Genomic DNA, 26,193 nt, shown 5'->3' on the forward strand with positions numbered 1-26,193 from the left:
GGAGCCCAACGTATTAAGTTAACTTCCTTCTTTTCAGTCTTTAAATTATTACAGTGTAAAGCCTGGATACATTACATTTAAGAAAAATACTTTTCTATTTTTAAAATCGCTAGCATATACAGCACTCACTGATTTTTTTTCCCACCTCATATTTAAAATATCCACGACAGCATACTGCACAAATCTGTTTTAGAATGTAACATGCAGGTTTTTTAATACAGATATCAATAGTAACAAAAGCTGTTTTACTTGCAGGTACTTGTTCACTCCCTTTGGTGTTCTTTTAAACATTAATAACATGAAGCGGAATTTCAGTAGTTTAACATATCAACAAACTTTAAGTAATTTTTAGCCACCAATTCTTGCAGAAACTCAGTTCACATGTTTAAATTGCATTTAATGGGATTGATGTTTTACAGTTCTCCAGATTATTCCCTAATTGAACATTGTGGCTTGCCTTCTTCAGTAGTTGAAATTCAAGGTACACTTGATTCATCTGGTCATCTCTTGTTTTTTTTTTTCCCTGTCATACAAGCATTTATCTTTGGAACAGTGGAAAAGGTTTGCCTATGGACTTTTTAGTGTCAGAAGATTTAGAAGCAGAGTCCCCTTCAGCTTTTCTTGGCTGAACTTTTTTATCCTCTTAAGCATGTTCTGTATCCCAAAATGTCATTGATAATCTTGGAAAACTGTTCTGAACACCGCTGGATGTAACATCTTGAATGTTACATCTGCTTCTAAACATTCCCTAATTACTGAAATAGACCTGCTTCTCTTCTCTATAATGTACAGCAAATAATAATTTTCTGTAAATGTTCTGGTGTCTACATTAATACTTTCCCCTTCTGCCACTTTTTTTTAAGGTATGATTACTTCTGTGCTAATGTAGATTTTGCCTGCTTTCTGTTGCCTAAATATATGGAGCATACACATGACATGCCCTGTCAGTTAATAAATCTTGCTGTGGAACATCTGCCATTTGCTTATTTGTACTTGCATAAAATGAATGCAGTCATTTTCTTATGGAGTCTTTAGTATAGCAAAAAATCATTTTCTGTGTTCTGTCTTCCAAACTGTACTATTTTGTTTTTAAACCGTTTTTTGAGAATTCACATGTTCAGCTAGTCTTTCCTTTACATCGGTCTCTGATTTCTGCAGTTTTGTCAGCATCTGCTTAAAGCTTCTTCTGTTTTTCTAGCCGGTTGTCGTTTGAGTTTATGTATATTTTCCTCCAGTGTGTCAGTTGTTTTGAACACATCTGAATGTATTTGATTTATTTATTTATTCCTCTAATTCTCTGAAAGCTATTTCCAGCAGTAAAGCTAAGACTTGAACTGATTTTTGCAGAACAGTTGCAAGGTTCTTCACAGCCAGGGCTTTTACTTCTCATTTTCTGGTCATTGCCTACTTTCTCCTTTGCTTGCATCCAGGCAGCATAATTACTAGGCAGTAACTGAACTTTATCCAAATTGATAACTTTTATTGGCTTTTTAAAAATAATCTCACAGTTTTCACAGTGAAAGCAGTCTAATCAACCTTCTGCTTAGTGTGTATCCATTTTGGAAGTCCCTGCATTATGTTTCATTGATTATTCTCACTGAAGTCTTTAGAAGTGAATGCAGTGCTCATGGTGTAACTTTCTTATGCTTGTCAGTGGCTTCTTATCAGTAGTTGACAACATCTTTCTTTAAAGTACCGTCAGTATGATTTTGCCTTTTGCCTTTCCTATCATATTACACCCATTTTTTTTTTCAGAAGTTAAGTATGCAGCAAGATGTGTGACTGTTTGGGCAGAAAGCACAGAACTATAATTCCGAATGTGTGTTAGAACAAAACATAAGATAGATACATAAAAAATGCTTTGTATGTTTGCCAGTTATAGATTGTTGTATATGGTGAATGATATTTTATTGCGGCACTGTATGTTATAATAGTTGTTTCCTTAATGCATGGATAGCTTGGCACATGTGTGATGTTTGAATGTGTGTGCTAATGCATGTGATTTGTTTAAGATTTTGACTTGGGTAATGGGATAATCTACAAGGGACCCATTTCAGCCACAGCCTGTGAGTTACAGTAAACAAGTAAAATACTGTAGCATAATATACATAAATGTTTTACAAGGTAATAGCTCTTAAAAATGTGTGTGTTGTGTGTGTGTGTTTGTTTGTGTGTGTGTGTGTGTGTGTGTGTGTGTATATAGATATATATATATGTGTGTATGGATAGGTGAGGTTGCTTTCCTTTGTTTGACTTTTGTCATTTTTTCAGGTATCAGCCTCCAAGCCTGGCAATTTCTACACTTTACTGGAAGGCATGGCCTTTGCTGCTGGTTGTGGCATCATTTAATCCAGAAAACATTGGTGAGTTTCAGTGCTGTTTGTATGCCTTTACGTTGAACTGGTGAGTCTGTCCATGTACATGGAGATGTCACAAATACCTGGAGAATTTTCCATTTATATACTTTATTTACATGTAGGCCAGTTGTGACTGTGGCATGTTAAGGAGAATAGGAGGGTTTTTGAGGGACATTTTGCAGTGAGTAACTAGTGGAATTTCCTGTTCTGAGAAGATTTTCATAGCAGAAATAATTGTATTCTCCTGGAGATGGATATACCTTCCGCTGACGGACATCAGTTTATACACAAGCTCTAAGAGGATATATTCAGTTTCACGGTCTCTTAAGTTTTGTAGGTTGCAGAGTTTCAGTTTTGGTCGTAACATTTGTTAAAGGAAAACTGTCTAGATATTCCAGCAGTCATGGGTCACCATCTCAGACCTGTTTAGGTACAGTCTCCAGTGCTTGAAAGAATAACATAACTTGAAGTTGTAACCCAAGTGACATTAGTTCAGTTTCTCTTTAACTGATGGTGGCTGCAGGCATTAACTGTTGTACCACTGCTGTGGATATTTAATCTGTGGCAAAATTAGTAGTGTGGAGGATTGAATTCTACCTTTGGTACTAGTACTTTGCAAAGGTCACATGGCATATTTTTTTTTCGGCATAAGGGTTTTTTGATAAATGTGCATTGTTGACATGGGTGATAGGCAAGCCTCTTCACACCCATACATGCTTTACCCTATGCAACTTCATTTCATAGGTTCATATGTAGGTACTAGGCTATTGGCCCTAGGGCCTATATAAGCCTAGCCAAATAGTACCCTGGCTTTTGCCACCCAAGAAAATTATTTTCCTGTGCCCCTGTCAAGCAGAGCCACAGAAGTGATCCCCAGGGGTGAATTTTCTATCTCCCATCCAATCATCAAGATTTTTCTTGAAGAGTGCTAATGAGGAGCTTTGTTTGATATAGATAGGTAGTTTGTTCCAGAGTATGGGAAGTCTCTGAGACAGGAATCTATCCCTCCAGCATGTTCTGTTTATTGTGGTGACAAGGTTTAGGTTCCTAGAGCGTGTAGCTCGGAGGGATTGGAATTTCTTTACGTGGAACATGCCCAACAGCTCTGGGTTTAACATAGCTTTGTATGTTAGGCAGAGATTGCCTCTGGGTAGGCGATATGCGACAGAGTAAAGCTGGAGTTTTTTGAGACAGTCTACGTAGGGCATCTGTTTGAGGCCGGTAATCCTCTTTGTGAGGTATTTCTGTGGCCTTTCCAGTTGTTGTAGATGTCTTGTGAGGTACATACCAAAAGGGGAGTTGTACTCTATAATGGGTCTAATGAGTGATGAGCAGAGGGGAACAATGACCTCTTTTTTCCTGGATGAGAAACCTTTTGTGATGAGGTGTGCCACATAGAAGGATTTCCTGACTACTGTGGCGATGTGATCATCAAAGGAGAGACTACTGTCCACTTGTGTCCCAAGGTCTCTTATTATTTCATAGTTATAATCATCAGGTTCCTAGGACTTCACCCATTTCAGACTGAGACCAGTGCCTTCCAGTGTAGTTTTACAAACAAGCATGCTCACACACACTGTTTTCAGAATGGAGGTGAAAGTTGGTCATTATAATTCTCCAACATAAGAACTTCTCTTTAAAAGTTTATAGTATGTTGCCACCAGTTAGTCAAAATGAACAAAATGAGAACAAATATTATTGTTAACTCCTAAAATAAGCATTAACATTCATTGCTTGGCTACCACACAGGTGCAGCTACTAGTGAAATGCATAAACTGTTAAACTAACAAGTAAAATGAAAGCCATTCCAGTGGGTTCAGAGGACTGAAGCCGTGACTGCTGTCCAGTCGACTCCAGTTCAGTTTGTGTCTGGTAACTGACAGAGCAGCAATGGAGTAATGGGAGAGCCACTTCCAGGTGGTGGGCAATTACATGGGAATTTCTTGTGTGACTGCTTGGAGGAGGTTGGGGATGCTGCATTAAGAAGGCAGGAATCAAAGGGGAGAAATGGTGCTGGGCATGGCTGAGCTGCTGCAGAGAACAGGTAATATGCCGCATGCTTCCATTGCACATCTGTCCTCGAGTGATACCACATTGCTGCGTGCAAATGGGAGTATGATGGGTAGGGCATAGGCAAAAAAAAAAACAAAACTACAGAATGGTGACAACAAGGATCCCCACAATGCTCTTAGGTTTCACAGCTGACCTTGACAAGCACTGTAGGAGGTCTGGAGGATTAAAGAACAGCTGGTAGACCTGGAGTGGATATGGGGCACTGGGTAGGAAGGCTGTAGAATGATGCAGGGACAGAGTAAAAATAAAGAACTAACAAGTAAAACAGGTAGAGTTATTCAAAGCACATATATATTTTTTTACTTGACTTAAGTTAAATCATTTTCCTTTCACAAGAAAGTGAAAGGAACACATTTAGACTGGAACTGTTCAGAAAATGTGTCTAACTTTTGAACTAGAGTCTTTCATTTCTGGCTGAGGATATATAGTACCCTTAAGTAGCATTTCCAGAGTCCTTGCAGGCAGTGTAGTGCCACTTTTTTTGTTTTTAAACACCTTTGTTAATGTAACACATTACAGAATAACATGAGAGCACATACAGTTATAAAAAGAGAACAAACCATTACAATGATTTATCATTGCGATGCACTATACATGTATAGTTTCTTAATACAATTATTGTTCAGTTTAACATTACATAGATTGCTCATGTCCTACTTTCCCTGAAATTTCACCCCTCCTCCTGAACATTACTCTATTATTAATATAAATTCCATTTAATTCTATATCCAGTTCTTTTATCTCCTTTACAACATTCAGTAATTCTGTTACAGATGGTTTAGAGTTTGATTACCATTTTCTTGTAATTACTTTTTTGGCATCTAGTAGCATTAAACTTAGTAGGATCTTACTGTGTCTAGACAATTTATTCTCTATATCCCGGCTCAAAGGAATCATTCCCATAATTACAGTGCTCTAACCATACATTTATGGCAGAGTATCTTATAGGGAGTTTTTAAAATCTTCCAACTTTTTCCATTCTCAAGAAACATATTCGCAAATACTATTCTCTTTTGCATCACACCTCCAATAATTTTTTTCCTACTTGTGTAAAAATATCTTTGAAGTTTACCTGTTATATAAAAAATATCCATGCAAAAATCCTAAATCTCCTAGATTTTGTTGCATTCTCTGGAGCCATACAAATATCTTCCCGTTGATCCTTTGGGTATTGCCTTTTTATTCTCATTTCACAGCCTTCTCAAATCTCTTCTGATTGATTTTTATAGTTATCATGTATTATTTTATATGCCCTACTAATTAGCCATTTGTTAAGCAAAGTTTCTGTTGTGGACTCCTCTATAAACTCAGGCAGAACTAGTCTGTCTTCTAACACAGTCCTGTCCCTTTCTCTGTGCCTATACTGTATCTGTAGGCCTTTTTTTTCCTCAATAAAGTTGTTTATTAAATTATCATGTATGACATAGGCAATCTTACATTTATATAAATGAAACACAAACACTGACACCACTTTAGTTGCAAACATTATACATCACAGACATGATTTAAACAACTGTAGTTTTAAACATGGGGGGAATGGGGTCTATATCACATAGTCGAAGTCTTATAACTTCGAACACGTAATGCTCGAACCATTATGTTCGAAGTTACAAAACTTCAACTATGCATAAATAAAAAAAAACAGAAAAAAAATAACCTGTTTTAAGCTGGGGGCAAGCCCCCCTGCACCCCCCCATGTAATCTGTCCAGTCATTTTCTGTTAAGCATTACATGGCTCATTCAAATCCCGCCTCTTAAATCTCATTCCTTCTGTGCATATATTGATGTTCTTCGTGTTTCACTGTTGCAGTCATTACATTTGAGTAATCTGCCGGCAGGTTGCCCTCAATCAGCCTGATTAACAAAGTCTTGGGTCCTGTGTCGGTTGCTGTCCCTTCTTCCATGACGTCAGGTTGTCAGTGGTATAAAACATGCAGCCGTCGCCATTTTCATCAGTCTTTCTTGCCGCGCGGTGCCCATAGCAGAAGCAGTTTGCAAATGCCGGTCGCCGACTCCTGAAATTTTCGTTTTCGAGTTTCCGAACCAAAGTCTTCAACGTAAAGCTAAGTACCCTATTGGGGAAACTTTTTCTTGCTCCTTACCGATGTCAGTAAAAGTTAATAATTGTATTACTTGTGGGAAGCAAATACCTCATAAGGATTTTCGTTTGTACTGTATTCCTTGCCTAGGCCCTGACCACAACGTGCCTTGCTGTCGGTTTTGTGCTAAATTTAACCAACGCAGTATTAAGCGTAGGTATATTTTTGCATCTAAATATTTTGGCTCAAGATTTAACTATCCAGAAATGTCGTCAGTTAGCAATCTGACTACCGGAATACACAAAAAGCGCAAATAAAAAGACAGAGACAGACCGTCGAGGTCCAAAACCGACAACGAAGCTTCTCCTAAGCCAGTCGCCGGTACTCTGTGAGTTGCTTTTGCAGCCCCTGATACCTGCTACTTTTGATTTGCAGGCCTCTACTGAGACCCATTTGGAGTCCGGTATGCCACGAGTCACTTTAAGTATTGAATCCGCAGATGTCTTTACCTTAGATGGGTCCGGAGCCACTGAGCAGGCACCGGCTTCTGAGGGTGTTTTCAGGCCTAAAGATTTGTGTATTAAACTGACGCCATCTTCAAAACCTAGGCCAAAATCAACTTCTATGTCTAAAAAAATTACGCTTGGGCCACGTGCACAGGCCCCTATGCCTAAAAAACAAATGATCAAAATGGCTGAGGATTTAATTACCTTGATCAGGGATTCCCAACCCCCTCCTGCTAAGAAGCCTAGGCAAGGCACTGATTATGAATCTTCAGATCAGGTTTCCATTGCTTCTGATTCCTCTTCTGATCAGGAATTATCTTTTCCACCTTATGAGGACTCTGATGCAGAAGAATCCATCCCTTCTGCTTCTCCTCCTGAGGATTTTTCTTTTGGGGAAACTTTGCATGCCTCAAGGGAACATTTTCATTGGGAGAGTCAGGATTTTTCAGAGTCTAAAAAGAGGCTTAGGGATTTCCTTCTTATTCCTCAGCATAGGCCTTTGGCTATACCTCCTGTTCTAGACATTTTTGATGATGTTTTCTCAGAATCCAGCATGGCTCCTGATTCCCTGCCTCCAGCTTCTAGTACGCCAGACAGATATTACAGGGTTCTTGACTCCCACAAATTCCTTTTTAAAAACCCCACTGCTGACCCTGAAACAATTTCTCAGGGTCCCAAGGGTGTTAAGGCTTCTACTGCTAAAAATCCTATCCCTTCTGATAGAGACTCCAGGGCGCTGGATAGATGGGGTAAGAAGGTTTACACATCTGCAACCTTGGCAATCAGGGCTTTAAACTGTCAATTTCATATGTTTAAATATCAGCAACATGTCATGGGCTTACTTAAACAGAAAATTATGTTGATTTCTGACTGTGTGGAAAATAAAGAGTTACAAGATTTATTGCATTCAGCTGAACAACTTGGAAAGCATACTTTGCAATGTGGTTTTGATTCCTTGGAGGCCTCTTGCAGGGCCGCTGTAACTGGATCTGTGATAAGAAGGCATGCTTGGCTCAAGGAGCAAAATCTGCCTGATCATGTTAAAGCAAAATTGTTGGATGCTCCTTTACAACAGGACAGTCTATTTGGTAATAAGGCAGAAGAAGTTTTGAAAAAGGTGGAAGATAAAGCTAAATCTATGCAAACTGTAAAAGATTTCCTAAAAGTGCAGCCACCCAGGTTCAGTAGGTGCTGGCCTACTAAGAATTGGTCCTTTCCAGTACTCACCAGAGCCGCTCGGGTCAAACCCAGACACTCCAAAGGCTCCAGGTTTCAGTCACAAGGAACTTGCAGAACAAAACAATGGGGTGCCTCCACCTCCAAATCTGGAAGTAGCAAGGCACCTCCCTACGGTAAACAGTCTCAATGATTTTCCTCTGCCATCTCCAAGTACTTATCTTTTGGCAGCCCCTTTGTGGGATAAACTAGCACTTCATGCACAACATTGGCATCTAATTACCCAGGGCAAGTGGGTTTTAAATATAGTATCCCAGGGATACAGATTTCATTTCCACATGTTGCCAATCCCAAATGGATGACCAGATCTGCCTCCAAATCAGTGGGCAGAGGCCCAGAAGCAAGTTATGTCCCTTATGAATATGGGGGCTATTCAACCAGTACTAGAAAAGGGACAAGGTTTTTATTCAGGACTTTTCCTGGTACCCAGAAAAGACAAATCATGGCGTCCAATTCTGGACTTATCCATTCTAAATACATTCCTGGACATTCCAAAATTCAAGATGCTGCCTCTACAACAGTTACTGCCTATGCTAGGCAAGGATGCCTGGTTGGTAACTCTAGACTTAAGAGGCTTACCTGCATATCCCAATCAGGGAATCTTGCAGAAGATACCTCCACTTCAAAGCAGGCTATTTGCATTACCAGTTCTCTGCACTGCCCTTTGGCTTATCTTTTGTGCCCAGGGTCTTCACAAAGTGCCTGGCACCAGTAATTGCATTTTGCAGACAAAGAAACATTCAAATTTATCCTTATCTAGACGATTGTCTAATTCAGGCAGAAAACAAGGACACTCTTCTACAGCATCTGGCATTTGTAAAAAGGCTTCTAACTTGGCTAGGGTACACCATAAACAAAAAGAAATCTCAACTGGTACCCTCTCAAATAATTACATTCCTGGGTGCAAGCTTGAATACAACTGCCCAGATGACTTTCCTCACGCCAGAAAAACAAATCCAATTGATGACTTACTTCAACTAAGTGACCACAAAAACCCAGTTATCTGCAAGACAAATTCTGCAGGCCTTGGGGTTCATGGCTTCCTGCATTCTACTAATTCCATATGCACGTCTGCATATGAGGAAACTTCAATGATACCTAAAAAGCTTATGGAGTCAACATTGTCACAGCCTGAAAACAATGATTCCTATCATTCCTTGCCTGCAGCAAGAGTTCCTATGGTGGGCAGAGGCCTTTCACCAAAACAAGGGACTGTCATTCATTCCACCCCCTGCCACCCAAACCCTGACTACAGACGCATCAGATTATGCTTGGGGGGGCGGGGCATCTGGCATGGAGATGCATTCAGAGCTAATGGAGCTCAAATCAAATGCACCTGCATATCAACCAGAAAGAGATGCTAGCTGTGCAGAATGCTCTGACAGCCTACAAGGACTTGCTTCATCCAGGGCAACTACTGATAAAGATGGACACCACCACAGTCATGTGGTACATAAACAAGCAGGGGGGTACCCATTCCTACCCTCTTTGCAGACTAGCCATGGATTTGTGGAACACAGCCTTGACTTACCAAATACATCTACAAGCTCAATTCCTGCCAGGAAAGCAAAATACTGTGGCAGACAAACTAAGCAGAAATCTTATGGACCCACATGAATGGAAACTGGATCCACAAATCTTCAGCATGATGACACGCAAATGGGGGACCCCAGACATAGATATTTTTGCCTCATCCCAAAACTATCAGTTGGACAAATTCTGCACAGGAATCCATCGCAAAAAAGCTAGGAAAGTGGATGCCCCATCCTTCAGCTGGAAAAACCTATCAGTCTATGCCTTTCCCCCACTGCCTTTGTTCTTCATGGTATTACTAAAAGTCAGACAGGAAAAAACAAAAATGATTCGGATTGCTCCAGACTGGCCTCGCCAACATTGGTACCTGCTCCTATGCAATATGTCACACCTTCCTCCGTGGTACCTGCCTCAGACACCTTATCTACTGTCCCAGCAGAACTATCAAATTCTGCGCACTCATCCCCAAACTCTGAATCTTGCAGCTTGGCTGATCAGCTAATTTCACCAATTACATCTCTCAGCAAACCTGTGATGGATGGATGTCATTTTGGAGACTAGAAGGCCTAGTAGTAGAAAATCTTATGCTGATAAATGGAAAAGATTCTGTGCCTGTAACCAGGCACAAGGAATAAGCACAGTAATGCCCAATATTCCTCAGATTCTGTAATATTTAACTGAGATGCTTCACAAGGGCCTATCTTTCTCTTCCATAAAAATCCATGCCTCTGCCATTTTAGCTCATTACAAGACAGAGCCTCCCCTCTTTTCTCATCCCCTGCTAAAGCAGTATCTCAGAGGGGCCAAAAATTTAAGACCTCCCAGGAGAGCACCAACTTCGGCATGGGACCTCAGTTTTGTTTTGGAAAAGCTCACCCTACCTCCTTTTGAGCTAGCTTCTACTGCAGACATAAAATTTCTCTCTTGGAAGACAGCTTTTCTTTTAGCAGTCACTTCAGCTAGAAGGGTTTCAGAACTACAGGCTCTCGTGGCAGTGGAGCCTTTTATTATTTTCTACCTGGACAGGGTGTCGCTCAGGACCAATCCATCCTTTATGCCTAAAGTGGTATCTAGTGTGGCTCTTAATCAGACCATTCATCTGCCAGCCTTTTTCCCAAATCCACAGAACAAGGGGGAGCGGATTCTGCATTCATTGGATGTACAGACAACTAAGATTCTACTTAAACAGGACAAAATCTCTAAGAAACTCTGAGCAACTACTGGTGGCATTTGCTGCAGGGGCAGAGGGAAAGGCTATTTCAAAGCAGACTATTTCAAAATGGATAAGCCATTGTATTTGTTTCTGCTACATGCATCATGGTAAACCTGTTCCCAAGGGGATCCGATCCCATTCCACCAGGGCGGCATCTACTTCTGCAGCCTTTCTCAGAGGGGGTTCCTACTAGAGACATTCTAGAAGCTGCTACCTGGAGCTCAGTTCATACATTCACCAAACATTACCATTTACCTCTCTTCTCTAAATCCAGAGCAGGCTTTGCCACTGTTGTCCTGCAAAGCCTTATAGCTGCTCCTAATGCTGTACAATTCCATCCTCCCAACCATAGCTTTGGGATTCTACCCAAATGTAATGACTGCAACAGTGAAACACGAAGAACATAGTACAGTTGTGTACACTTACCATAAATATAGATGTTCGAGTGTATTTACTGTTGCAGTCCTGGTTACCCACCCGCCAGCATCCTACTTTTCTCTTTTTATACCTCCACTTTCTTTTACTATGCTCAAAAGCCTTTTTGTTGTATTTGCTTTTATTTGGAGGTATATTTTTTGTGTTCTAAATTACATGCATATATATATATATATATATATATATATATATATATATATATATATATATATATATATATTGCTCATCTGGGGCAAGAAAAACTGATGAAAATGGCGTTGGCTGCATGTTTTATACCCCTGATGACCTGACGTCATGGAAGAAGGGACAGCAACCGACGCAGGACCCAAGACTTTGTTAATCAGGTCAACAGAGGGGAACCTGCCAGCAGTTTACCCAAATGTAATGACTGCAACAGTGAATACACTCGAACATCTACATTTATGGTAAATGTACACAACTGTACTTTTCCCATTTTTTCCTATGTAGTTTGCTCCTTCCCTTTTCTAAAGATCCCAATTCCAGTTGTTTTATTTCTGTTACTATATTCACTATTTCTAGTAAAGTTGGCGTAGACTTTGATTTCTATTTTCTAGTAATTGCTTTTTTGGCAGCCACCATAATTAGACTCAGCAAGGCTTTATTATGTCTAGGCAATTCCAAATTTGTGTCATAGCTGAAAAACATCATCTCCCCAGTCAGTCCAGTCTGCTCACCCAGTATCTCCGACAAAGTGGTCTGCAGGGAATCCCTAAAGTCTGCCAGCTCATTACACTCCCAAAAATATATTCCCAGTCACCTCTTTCTTATCCATCACACCTCCAACATTTGCTATCCACCTGAGGAAAAATTCTTTGGAGTCTACTTGGGGTATAAAAATACCTATGTAAACACTTCCAAGCAAAGATCCTAAATCTTCTAGACTTTGTAACATATTTGGGAGATATACATATATCTGGGTTCCTATCACGTAGTCAAACTTTTATAAGTTCGAACCTCATATGGTCGAGACCATAAGTTTGAATTGGTAAAAGTTCGAGCGTTTCAATGGAAATCTCCATAAATGCAAGTTTCCCTTTTGTTCAATGGGGTGCGATCTTTGAGTTGGTATATTTAAGTAGCAGGGGTTTTGGGGGGTGCAAGGGGGCTTACCCCCCCCCTGCTTAAAACAGTTTATTTTTTTTCCGTTTTTTTTTTTTTTAATGCATAGTCGAAGTTTTGTAACTTAGAACATAATGGTTCGAGCATTACGTGTTCAAATTTATAAGACTTCGACTATGTGATATAGACCCCATATATTCCCCCATTGTTTCTTTGTGAATTGCTTGTCCAGTCTCTCTTCCCAATCATTTCTAAGCTCCTCTTATTGATTCTTATAATTATCGTGCAATATTTTATACGCTGTACTAATTATCCCTTTTTTAACTGTAGCTTCTGTTCCAGATTCTTTTAAAAACTCTACTAGTGTTGATTTTTCATTTAAGACCCCCTCTATTTCTTTCTCTTTGCCTATAGTCTGATATCAATCCTTGATAGGGAGGGCAATCTCTAACCTGCAGTCCAAATAAAATCTTGACCTCTTCCCATTTTATTACCTTTCCCTTTCTAGGTATTTGCTCCCAATAGCTTTGTTCCTTTACCATTTTTCTCCAGTAAATTCCAGCCTCCTCTTGCATATTATCTGTATCCCTAACCACAGTCATCCCTATCAGAAGAATCCCTTTTTTTCTAGTCTTGTGCTGGTTTAGTTCTTAGAGTACTCCCTGCTATTTTATGAATGTCATACTCTGTATGATTTTTGTTCTCCTTAAGAGTTTGCATCCAAAATCTCAATCTCTCCTTATTTCTTGACCTTCCCCCATATCATCATCATTTCTTTCCCCTTTGAATTATAGTTTTCTGCTTGTGCTATGTATAAGAGCCTTAACTGTGTTGCTGTAAAATACCCCCTCAAATTGGGTAATCCTAGTCCGCCTTGTTCTATTTGAAGAATCAGCTTATCCCACTTGACCCTTGCTGTCTTCCCTTCCCAGATAAAATCCTTCAGCTTTTTTTTTAATTCCTGTCCACAGCTTCTCCTCTGGTTGAAATATGCTTGACTTGTGTATAAGATTAAAGGAACTAAAAACATTTTAATTGCTTGTATCTTAGTATCCATATCCATATAACAGAGCTTCCAGTTTCTCAATTTTTGTATTATCTTCTCTTTAGTGTCTTCCCACATATCCTTAGCTGCCACAACAGAGTCATTTCTAATCCATACTCCTAAGTACTTCATTTTATCATGTCCTCATAAATATGGAAATTGTTGGACCAGTTTGTGTGTGGGTACATAATTTATTGCTATTGCCTTTGTTTTAGCTTCATTAATTTTGTATCCTGAGAAGATCTGAAACTGTCTTAAAATGGTCCACAACACTGTTATGTCCCTTTCTGTTTTTTTATGTATAAAATATCATCTGCAAATAGAGCCAGCTTTTCCTGACTACCATACTAATTTCTGAAACCCTTATTTTCTTTGCCAATGATTCTAAATATAATGAAAACAAAGGGGAAAGTGGACAACCCTGCATGGTTCCTCTGCTCAAGTAGAAGTTATCAGAGAGGACCCCACCCACTTTAAATTTTCACCTCCAATCCCTCATATATACTCCTAATCAACCTAATAATTGTATCAGTAAAGCAAATGCTTCCATTGCCCAGCTCATGAAGTCCCAGTGTACTCTGTCAAATGCTTTCTGTGCATCAAGACCCACCAATAACAGTGGTATTTTCTTACATTATGCTTGCCTCTGGATCATCAGTGTTCTGTTAATATTATCAAATGTTTGCTTCTCCTCCAAAAAACACAGTGATCCATATCTATCAATTTTGGTATCCCTTTTGCCATTTTTTTAGCCATTATAGACAAACACTTTATAATCATGGTTTAGTATTGAAATTGGCCTGTATGAAGCTGGATCCGATGGATCTTTACCCTCTTTAGCTATTACCGTTACCACCGCTTTCTTCCAGGATGCTGGTACTTTTCCTACTCTTAAAATAATGTTAAAATTTTCCAGATCTTTATCAGTTTTTCCCTCCTAGCTTCCAAACTTCCACAGGAATACCATGTATTCTTGGGGACTTTCCTGTAGATTGGTTATACATAGCCATTTTTATCTCGTATCTTCCTATCCTAGCTGTTTGTAATTGAGCCTCATCTACTTCTAACCTTGGCATATTTAACTCTTTCTTAAACTTTCCCATTCATACTTTTTCTCGATTTCCATATTTCTCTGCTTTATACAAACTTTCATAAAATGTTATACATTCAGACCCCAAACCGTGGACAGCAAAGCAGAAAGAGGTGGAGTTGCAATATATATAAAAGACATACACACCTCCAGGCTGGTCAGAAAGTATGAGACACAGGAGAAACTCCAGGTACAGTTAACAACTGACAAGACCCCTATTCAAATCATTGCTAACTGTAGGTCCTCAACTTTGACTCAAGATGCTCACTCCACCTGTCTCACCTCTTTGAATCTATCAAGATTTAATCCTTTATCCCGATCCTGGGTGACTTTAATCCAACCATAGATTGGAAGAAATACTTATGCCAAAACACAAATGCTGAGAGATTCGTTGATTTCGTCAAAGCAAATGCTTTGGACCAGTTGGTTGATACCCCTAGAAGAGGTGAAAATATCTTGGACTTGGTATTAACCAACTTGAGTAAATTTTGCAGCATCCATACAGTATCATCATCCCTGGCAAGATCCGACCATAAAGCAGTCACTTTCGCAGTCACCATCTCCGCCGACAACCCTAGCTAGGGTCAAACAAAAAAACTTCTCCAGAGCTGATTACAGCCTCCTGAGGGAGTTATAAACAGATTCACAGCTCCCTCCCCTGTGTCCAAACCTACTCCAAAGTACTAAACGAGCATTTATATAGCTGCTTGGAATCAGGAATACCAAGAGGATAAAATCATCCTGTTCAAGGTAGAGTTAACCTGTCTGGTGGACATCTGCAATAAATAAACTCTGTAATAACAGTAAAAAATTGCTGCCCAGGACCAAGAAGGAGCAGGTGCCTAATTGGAATCAGTCTCTCTTTAGCCTGAACAAACAAATAAGAGCACTAGTGAAATCATCCAAAGCAAAGTTCAAGTTCAAATTGGCCATATCTACTAAAGACAATCATAAGGCCTTCTTCACATATGTTCGCAATCTCAAGGGAAGAATGCAGATCTGCTCAGAAGTGGAGGTCAAGGACACCACATACACAAATGCCGTAGATATAGCCAACCTGCTGGCAGACAGGTTCAGTGAAAACCCTCTATCCCCCCATCAGTAAATCAAGACATCCCCAGTACCTGCCCCCCTCCCCTTGTCTGTAGGGAGCAAGTCATCACTACCCTCTCAAAGGAAAAAAAATACAGCCTCAATGGGACCCAATAATATCCCAGGCGGCATCCTACATGAACTCAGACAGGAACTTGTAGCACCATTTGGCACCCTATTCAACCAAAGCCTGAGTACCAGCTTCTTCCCAGCAGAGCGGAAGACAGCCACTGTCATCCCTTTGCACAAAGATGGAGCATCCACCAATCCAAGAAATTATAGATGTTCATCATGTTTCACTATTGCAGTCCTTACTTACGGGTTATTCGGCCTCCAGTAGCCCTCGATCGGCCCGAGTACCAAAGGTAAAGGGATATGACATCGGCTGCCATCGGTTGTATTGGATGTGAGTGCCTCTAATACAAAAGGAGGCAGCCGACGTCACTTCCTCAGTCTTGTTTGCTTCGGAGCCCGAAGCAGAAGCCTTTTTGCACGAGTGCCAGTCGGCCGTTTAGCTTTTTGATTTCCGACTACGAAAGTTGAAGTCAGCTACAGTTAAGTACCCCATTGGGGATCCTCTTTTTCTTGCTTAACGAATGTCAGAAAAAGTTAATTGTCTTACCTGTGGAAAGTAGATTCCCCGTAGAGGTTTTCATTCTTACTGCTTTATTTGTTTAGGCCTTGAACACGATATTCCTAATTGTGATCTTTGTGCTTCCTTTAATCTGCGTACTATTCGTTGTCGAATTAAGCTCTTAGCTAAGCACTTCGGAGTTTGGCCCAAGTTTGTCGGTATGGCATCCGCTGGTCTTCAGGCCTCTGATATTCCTAAGAAGCGCAAGGATAAAGACAGAGACAGGCTTCAGAGAGTCAAATCTTCCGATGACCCTAGGTTGGTCGTCAGTTCAACGGTAGTCAATGAGGCGCCTTTGGAGCCCCTGCAGTCTGCGAATTTTCAAGCCCAGGCCTCTGGTGAGACCATTTCAGAGTTCTCCATGCCTCCCGCTTCCATTTTGGATCTTCAGCCTGCGACAGAGAAAGCTGCAGTTTTAGAGTCTTCGGTTTTTCCTCCGGATGGCGGGCGCATACCGACAACCTCCTCTGTGGTGAAAGCCTCCCGAGTCCTTCTGTTTGTCGGGTAAGTCTTCTAGTCACAAGCCTGTGAAGAAACAGGCTCCAGTTGATCCCCATTCTCAATCTCAGATGGTTAAAATGGTTAATGCTCTTTTGACCCTTGTTAGGGGCTCACAGCCACATCCTTCCAAAAGAGGTAGGGATCTCTCACCGGTAGCTTTGTCTTTTTCAGGCTCAGACTCTGCTAGCATTTCAGCTGATGAAGAGGTAGCTTCTCAGGCTTATTATGGGTTTGAGCATTCTGATGCAGAGGAATCCTTTCCTTCTGCTCCTGCAGAAGATTATTCTTTTAGTGATACTTTGAATACTCTTAGGGAACGTTTTAAATGGGAAGGTCAGAAATATTCTCAATCTAAAAAGAGAATCAGACACTTCTTGAATTTGCCTCAACACAAGCCTCTGGATATTCCTCCTGTGTTGGAGGTAGTGGATGATGTTTTTCTGGAAAATTCCTTGAATCCCATCTCTGTTCCTCCTGCACCCAGGAAACCTGACAGTTACTATAGAGTTCCTGGTTCACATTTGTTTCTCTACCGTAATCCTCTGGCTGACCCAGAAGTCATTTATCAGGGGCCTAAAGGGGTTAAGGCTACTATTTCCAGTAATCCTATTCATTCTGATAAAGAATCTAGTAATCTAGACAGGTGGGGGAAGAAGGTTTATACTTTTGCCACTCTTGCTGTTAGGTCTATCAGTTGTCTCTTTCATAAGCTTAAGTATCAGCAGCATACTTTGGAGGCTATTAAGTAAAATATTTCAACTGTGCCCCTTTTGGGGGAGAATAAAGTTATGCAGGATTTACTGAATTCTGCCAGTCTTGTCAGTAAGCATTCTTTACACTGTGATTTTGATGCTCTTGAGGCTTCCTGCAGGGCTGCAGCTGCTGGATCTGTTGTCAGGAGGCATGCTTGGCTCAGGGAACAGCCTCTTCCAGAGTCGGTCAAGGCAAAGCTTTTAGATGCTCCCTTGCACAAAGACACTCTTTTTGGCAGCAAAGTGGAGGAGGTGCTCAAGAAGATGGAGGATAAAGCCAAGTCCATGCAACCAGTTAAGGACTTTCTGCAAGTTCAGCCTCCTCGTTTTAGCAGGAACTACCAAAGAATTGGACTTTTCCTGATACTGGCAGGTGGAACCTTTCTATGACTAGAGGTTACAAATCTGCTAGGGGTAAGGGGGCTACCCCTCAGAGGACTAAACAATGGCATGCTTCCATGTCTAAGTCGGGAAGTTCCAAGCCCACATCTCAAGCCAAGCATTCTCAGTGACTTTGTCCAACTTCTGCCTGTTCCTGCTTGCCCGGAGTCTCCTGTAGGGGGAAGGTTGGCCCTTTTTTCAAAGGTTTGGGCTACCATCACAAACGACAAATGGGTACTCAGAACTGTATCCCTAGGACACAAATTTTCTTTCCACACCTTCCCCACATTCAAAGGATTCCCAGACATTCCTTCAAATCAAAGGGCAGAAGTAGAAAAGCAAGTTTTGGCTCTATTGCAGCCGGGGGCAATAGAATCGGTTCCTGCTCAGCAGGTAGGCCAAGGCTTCTACTCCAAACTTTTCCTAGTGCCAAAAAAAGAGGGCACCTGGCATCCTATCCTAGATCTCTCCATTCTGAACTCTCCTGGTGATCCCAAAGTTCAAAATGCTCACTCTTCATCAGTTGCTTCCAATGTTGGACAAGGACTCCTGGCTGGTAACTTTAGATCTCAAGGAAGCTTATCTGCACATCCCTAGCCGGGAAACCTGCAGACGGTTTCTTTGCTTCAGAGTGGACAAGAAACATCATCAGTTCTCTGCACTGCCCTTTGGCTTATCTACTGCTCCCAGAGTTTTTACAAAGTGCCTTGCTCCAGTCATTGCCTTTTGCAGGCAGAAGAACATACAGATTTATCCTTACTTGGACGACTGTCTGATTCAAGCAAAGTCTCTGGAGCAGCTGTTAAAGGATTTGGAATTTGTAAAGACTCTTCTCTCTTCCCTGGGTTACACACTCAATGAGCAGAAGTCAAAAATGGTACCAACCAAAGAGATAACATTCCTGGGAGTGAGTCTGAACACAGCCGCCCAGATATATCTCACCCAGGAGAAGCAGACAACACTTTCAGCTTACTTCAAGGACTTGGCAGGCCTGTCCCACCTCCATGCAAGGAAATACCTGCAAGTTCTGGGATTCATGGCCTCTTGTATTCTCGTGATTCCATATGCAAAGCTGCATATGAGGAAATTACCCTGGTACCTCAAGAATGTTTGGTGTCAACATGCTCAGGACCTGGATGTCATAGTTCCTCTGTTTCCTTGTCTGCAGAGAGAGAGTTTCTATGGTGGGCGACAGCCTGTTTGCAAAACAAGGGCATGCCTTTCCGTCCACCTCCTACAAGTCAAGTCCTGACTACAGACTCATCGGATTACACCTGGGGAGCTCACCTAGATGGCAGGTGCATATAGGGATGTTGGAACGCCCAGCAGAGTCACTTGCATATAAACCTGAAGGAATTAATAGCAGTTCACCAGGCCTTACTGGCTTTCAAGCATCTTCTTTCTCCTGGAACTCTGCTGATAAGAACAGACAACACCACAGTCATGTGGTATATCAACAAAACAGGGAGGGACTCATTCTTACCCCCTATGCAGGCAGAGCATGATTCTATGCACCACTGCAACATCATTGGGCATGCATCTTCTAGCTCAGTTTCTTCCAGGGAGGCTCAATGTTTTGACATACCAGTTGAGCAGACGAACCTTGGATCCTCACAAGTGGCAACTGAACAGAGCAGTCTTTGCATCATTCAGCGTTGGGGCACTCCGCAGGTGGACCTTTTCTCCTCAACGGACAACCACCTTCTGCCACTCTTTTGCAGCAGACAGCATCACAGCAAAGCCTGCAAAGTGGATGCTCTGTCTTTCCCTTGGGCACTACTTTCAGTTTATGCCTTCCCTCCTCTTCCTCTTCTTCCAAGAGTGTTGTTGAAGATCAGGGATGAAAGACCAAGAACCATTCTCATAGCCCCAGACTGGCCCAGGCAGCATTGGTATCCTCTGCTTCACAGTCTATCCCAGCTTCCTCTGTAGCACCTTCCTCTGAAACCAGATTTTTTGGTTCAGGAGAGGGGAAACATTCTGCACCCTCATCTTCAGTCTCTCCATTTGGCAGCTTAGCTAATTGTATCAATCTGTCTACTACTTCTTCCCTTTCCCAGCAGGTGGTTGACGTCCTTTGTGAGGCCAGGAGGCCTAGCACTAGGAAGTCCTACACTGACAAATGGGAAAGATTCTCTCGGATGCAAGCTAAAGGAGAATCTTCTTCTCAGCCTACTCTTGCTCTGATCTTGGAATATTTGGCTGAGTTGCTTCAAAGTGGACTTTCCTTTTCTTCTATCAAGATTCATGCTTCAGCTATTTTTGCTTACAGTTCCTTCGAGCAGCCCATTTTCTCTCATCTCCTGATGAAAATGTTTCTCAGAGGTGCTAGCAACTTAAAACCTCCCAAAAGGGCTCCCACTCCAGCCTGGGACCTTAATTTTGTGTTGGAAAAGCTCACTCTTCCTCCTTTTGAGCCAGCTGCCACCGCAAACTTAAAGTATGTCTCTTGGAAAACTGCATTACTCTTGACTATATCTTCAGCAAGGAGAGTTTCAGAACTGCAGGCTTTGATGGCTTTGGAGCCTTTTCTCATCTTCCATGCAGATCAAGTCTCCTTAAGGACTAATCCTTCTTTTATGCCGAATGTGGTTTCTAGCTAGACTCTTAACCAGTCCAGTCACCTTCCTACCTAATCCTCAGATTAGAGGGGAAAGGATCCTGCATTGTCTTGATGTACACAGACAGCTCAGGTTTTACTTGGATAAGACTAAGGACCTTCAGAAATCATCTCGGTTATTTGTCAGTTTTGCTCCTGGAGCTCAGGGCAAAGCTATTTTTTAAGCAAAGCATTTCTAAATGGATTGCACCTTGTATTTCTTTCTGTTATTCTTTCATGGCAAGGTACTTCCTCAGGGTGTGAGGACCCACCCCACAAGAGCAGCCTCTACTTCTGCAGCCTTTTTAAGGGGAGTCCCTACTAAGGATATTTTAGAGGCTGCCACATGGTCTTCTGTACATACTTTCACAAATTACTATAATTTGCCTTTGTTTTCTAGATATTGGGCAGGGTTTGCCACTGCTGTTCTGCAGGGCATCCTCTCCTGTTCATGTTTGCTTTGTTACCTCCTCCCTCTTCTCTGGGCTTTGGCAAGTAAGGACTGCAACAGTGAAACACACTGAACAAATGTAGATGTTCAAGTGTATTCACTGTTGCAGTCCTGGTTTCCCTCCCTCCTTCTACCTGTTTTGGTTTTCCTCTGCTCTCGTTTCCTAAGGTGCAGACTTTATTTGGTTTGTTTTACCAAGGATTATTTATATTTCTCTAAAGGCTTGTGTTTTTTGGGGGCTCCTGACATTTGTGGCAAGAAAGACTGAGGAAGTGACGTCGGCTGCCTCCTTTTGTATTAGGGACACTGTCGTCCAATACAGCTGATGGCAGCCGACATCGTGTCCCTTTACCTTTGGTCCTCGGGCCGTTCGAGGGTTACCAGAGGCCGGATAACCCATATGTAATGACTGCAACAGTGAATACACTCAAACATGTACATTTATGGTAAGTGTACACAGCTGTACTATCCATCGGCCTCACTAGCCTAATCTGCAAGACCACGGAGCGGATTATCATGGACCTCATTAACAAGGACATTGGCAGTCTCCAAACACTGTATCCCACACAGGTTTGGGGGGCTCATGCCTGTTTAAATTTGGTCAACTTCTTTGAGACAGTCACCAAAGCCATGGACGAGGGTAAGACATGCATACCACCTACCTTGACCTGACCAAAGCCTTTAATACTATTCCTCCACTCAGTTATAATAGATAAACTCTCACAACTAGGCATCAATCTGTATGTTACCAAATGGGTAGCAAACTGGCTCCCTGATAGAATCCACCTAGTCACAATAGGGGAAGCCACCTCAGGCAGTAGACCCATAATGAGCGGTGTACCCCAGGGATCGGTCTTGGGGCCTCTGTTTTTTGGGATATACTTTTCTGAGGTGCAAGCCAAAACCAGTGAGCTATGGGTGACCAAGTTTGCAGATGACTACAAGCTGGGTGCTGTCTTCAATTCCCCTAGTGATGCGGACATCCTCAAAGAGGGTCTCACCCAAACAAATGACAGGTGCCAGAAACATGACCTCAAACTGAATGCAAAAAAATGCATCATCATCCCCTTTGGGGAGAGTGATTGCCCCACAAATTATCACATTAATAATAAGGTCCTAAGCATGCAATCAGTCATGAGGGACTTGGGCACCCAGGTTGATAGCAAACTGACTTTTGACCACCATATTACCTCCATTGTTTGGAAAGCATTTTACATGGCACACCTCAATAGTAAGGGTATCTCATCCAGGCACAAGGTGGTCACATCATCTCCCTATATTCTTCCCTTATAAGACCCATTATTCAGTACAATGCCCCTTTTGGCGTGTACCTCACAAAGCACATGCAGCAGCTGGAGAGACCACAGAGGTTCCTCACCAGGAGAATCCAGGGCTTCAAACATCTACCCTACACTACACAAGCTAAATGCCCTGTCCCTCTACTCAGTCTCCTACAGACTCCTCAGAGGTGACCTTTGTCTGGAGTACAAAACAGTCTCAGACCCTGACTTGTTGGGACTGCTGCATATCAGCAAGTCAAGTAACCTGCACGCGTGACCTCAACCTGGTCTGTGACATCAGTAGGACTTATTGGTGGGACAGATTTGTATGTCAGAGATGCCCCCTTTTGTGGAATAGACTCCCTGTCCACATCAGAGTACCTAATTAACGCTTTCTAAGCGCAACCTGGATAACTATATGGGGAACAGAAAATACACCCCTGGGATTCCACCTGTGTCCCTGCTGGACAGTGGCATCAGGTGCTGACTTGTTGGAATATGGACTAAATTCTTGGCTGGACTTGTAAGGGCCAATAGCCTAGTAACTTCCTATTATTTCTGAAATATGTCTAATAATTCTACAGGATATCTTATGTCATGTCCCTTGTTATAGGCTCCCAAACCTTGGTGACAGCCCTTTCCACTTTCTGTTGCCTGAGTCATTGTGCTAAAAGTTTGTGTGCTGTAGTATTTTTATTAAAAAACAGTTGCTTAATAATCTTTCTAAACGTGTATATTATCGAGGTAATCTCTTTATTTTCTGCTTAGCATTCTGCAGGTGAGCTTTGTGTGGAATTCTCCCTATTCTGCAATACTTTAACATTTGTCAGTCCATCTAAATAATTCTTGTCACTTCTTAACCATAACTTACTTTCCTTTATTTCTACCTTATTGTAACTCCACCTTAATTTTATCACACTCCTTAGCTACATTTTCAAAAGTAATTTCTTTCCTCATGAATAGCTCCTGGGTAATCTCCATTACCCATTCCTTAAATTCCTTTTTTTTCAACAGATAGGTGGGAAGGTGCCATTGCCTCATTTTTATTTTGTTACCCTGTATTTTTATTTTCGTTATTGACGCATGATCTAAAATGGTGATTGGGTGCGTATCAAGACCTTCAGTTAAGTGCGCATTCCTGTGAGATGTAAATTCTGTTTAGCGTAGTCCATTTTGTATATCTTGGGGAATCGTATGTAAATTCACTCCAAACTCCTGTTACTGAATTCACATCTTCCTTGCCAAATATTTTCTTAAATTTCTTCAAAAATCTACCCTTCTTTGTTATATTTTCCCTTCTGTACCTTCCTGATGCATCTTCACTGCTGCAAATCAAATTCCAGTCCCCACCTATAAGTAATATTCCTTGCTGAAAACTGATTATTTCTTCCAGAATTTTCTTAAGCTCCCTTATAGCAGTTTTAGGTGGAGTATAAATACATGCCAGTGTAATCCTCCTCCCTTGCCAGTAGCCCCTTAGCACTACAAATCTACCATTATTGTCTTTTGTATCCTCTTCTATGACTATTGGAGCGCCTCTTGCAATTAATATAACTACCACTCTTTTCCTTTGTCCCAGATGTTCCTCTAAATATCCTTTCTGAAAGCCTTTCTTTATCAAATTCACACATTCATTTCTTTCCACATGTGCCTCCTTTTAGGTTCTTAGGTGTTTACTAGGCTAATGGCCACAAGGGCCTTTTTAAGCCTAGTCATGCATCCCATATCTCTGACAAGTTGTGATACCCTTGATAAGTGTAAGCATGGGCCTGGGAGATGAACCATTTAAAGGTTACCTCTGTCCATTACAGACATAGATGCTAAATCAGGGATGAATTTCTGGTTTCCCATCCAATTGTCCAAGTTGCACTTGAATTGGATTAGGGAGGAAATCTGCTTCACATGGATGGGGAGCCTGTCCCATCTATGTGAATGTCCTCTGTCCTCCTGTAACATAGCTGTTTGCACTCTACATTTTTAATATAGTTCACTATTTTTCTTTTTTGTATTTATTTGTGAGACCATTGACCTTTAAAGACATTACAGAAAAGCATCATTGTATTAAAACTTTATTTCCATCTTTTATGTGCAATACCTTTTTTTGTTAAATGTCTAGTTCCAGCTTTTGTGTTAGATGTGTACACTGTTTAGCAGGTTGGAATTGTATATAGTTGTTTCTTGTCATATGCATTTGAGCATGTGTCACATCTTATAAAACGTTTTGTTTTATTGAAAGCCTTCAAAAAAAAAAAAAAAAAAATACCCCCCCTCAAACCTACTAATTTAGTGCTGACACACAAAATGGTGTACATCTTCTGAAGTTCAACCATCTTAATAGGAATAAGTGTCCCAAACTGCTTAGCTGTGCTAAGATGCATGGTGCAGCCTGTGTTACTAAATGCTAGCCGGTTTTGTCTGATCTTTATACCTTTCACAGCTGAGAAACCCCAATTGATTTCAGAGAACATCATCTCCTAGCCAGATTCTGTTTTCTTTTATTTTCCCCCCAGCCAGTCATTTTCTACCAGACTGTAACCAGTTTCACTTCATCACATTGTCTCCATGGAGACATGAGAACCAGTCAGTTTGTTTATCAGATTGATTCCATGAAGATATGAGGGCTAGATGCAGAATTGCTAAGCATCCATTCATTTGCTAGAAAAAAGCCTCATAGTTTTCAGTATTTTTCCATTTATTTGCTTTCTCATAAAACTCGTTACGAAATCAGTCTAAGCTCCTTAATCTAGTCATTCCTCATTCGTGAATGAGAAGATGCACATTCATTTTTCTTTTGTCATGCTCTTTTTGCCACGTTTGTTTTATATATATATATATATATATATATATATATATATATATATATATATATATATATATTTTTTTTTTTTTTTTTTACATCACAGTGCCTGCATTTCTTAAACTGAGCAAGAGGAGAAAGAGAGGAAGAAAAGAACACTAGCCCCTATTTACGGTCCCCATTACACTTAAGAATAACTGAGAAAACTTTACTTTATGGCTTGAAACGAAAACCATACACCACAAAAATAGTACTATTAAGAAAAAAATGTTTTCTTTATTTACAGATAACTTTCTCCCCTCTCTTACTCTCCCCAAAGCATCTTTCTGAACATTAATGACATGAAGTAGAGCATACACTTGTCCCCCACAAGTCCTACAAATTCTGAAAAAGTCCAATATTTCCAGATTTTCTTGTTCTGTCATATTTCACAAATATTGTTATGGCACTGTAATCCTATATTGTTACTGGTTATAGTATTCTTCATCTCCATCTCCTTTCTGTACTTCTTTTCCAATGTTCTCTCAGTTCTCCTAGTCAACTCTTGTACTCCCTTCCTTTTCTCCAAGATTTTCCTTTTGAACATTAGAAAGCTTTTCACAGGTACATTCTCTCTATGGTCTTTATTATCAGAACAACAAGAAGCAGAATTCCTTCTCTTTCACAGCTCAATTTTTGTTGGACAAACTTTTGTATTTCCTCCTTGGCAAGTACTTCCATCAAAATATTATCTTGACCCTCCGGGGAAGAATATTTTGAAGACAGCTGGGTACACCCAGTTTGAAAGCTTACCCCTGTGTCTCAGCATTCCCTGAATAGTGGAATCATTCTCCACAGACACTCTGCTGTCGACCACTTATAGTATTTTGTCCTCCTGTCGGAGATTTGTCAAAATCAACTCCTGCTGGTAGGATTGCATCTTTATTGTTAAAGGTCTAGGTAGCTTTCTGATAGCCAGATTTGGAGGATACACACGATGTGCCCTTTCAACTAACAACTGTTACTGTGGAATACCAGCCCAGTTGCTTATTTGTGCTTTCATAAAATTAATACATTTTGTTCTTTCCAGCTTCTCAGGTTTTCCCTACGTGCTGATTTT

At 41.0% G+C, this 26,193-nt stretch overlaps 1 protein-coding gene across 3 annotated transcripts in view; it reads left to right on the plus strand.

Annotated features, from left to right (window-relative positions):
• The window catches only part of INTS1 (integrator complex subunit 1), a 2,399,836-nt gene that overhangs the window by 851,520 nt on the left and 1,522,123 nt on the right, over window positions 1-26,193 (plus strand). For all 3 annotated transcript variants that reach the window (XM_044089756.1, XM_044089757.1, XM_044089758.1), the window contains exon 17: window positions 2,272-2,363. In XM_044089756.1, the coding sequence (XP_043945691.1) occupies window positions 2,272-2,363 (92 nt within the window). The remainder of the gene's footprint in view (window positions 1-2,271; window positions 2,364-26,193) is intronic.

Source organism: Protopterus annectens, chromosome 12.part0, assembly GCF_019279795.1.
Source record: "Protopterus annectens isolate FY-2018-M chromosome 12.part0, PAN1.0, whole genome shotgun sequence".
NCBI lineage: Eukaryota > Metazoa > Chordata > Ceratodontiformes > Protopteridae > Protopterus > Protopterus annectens.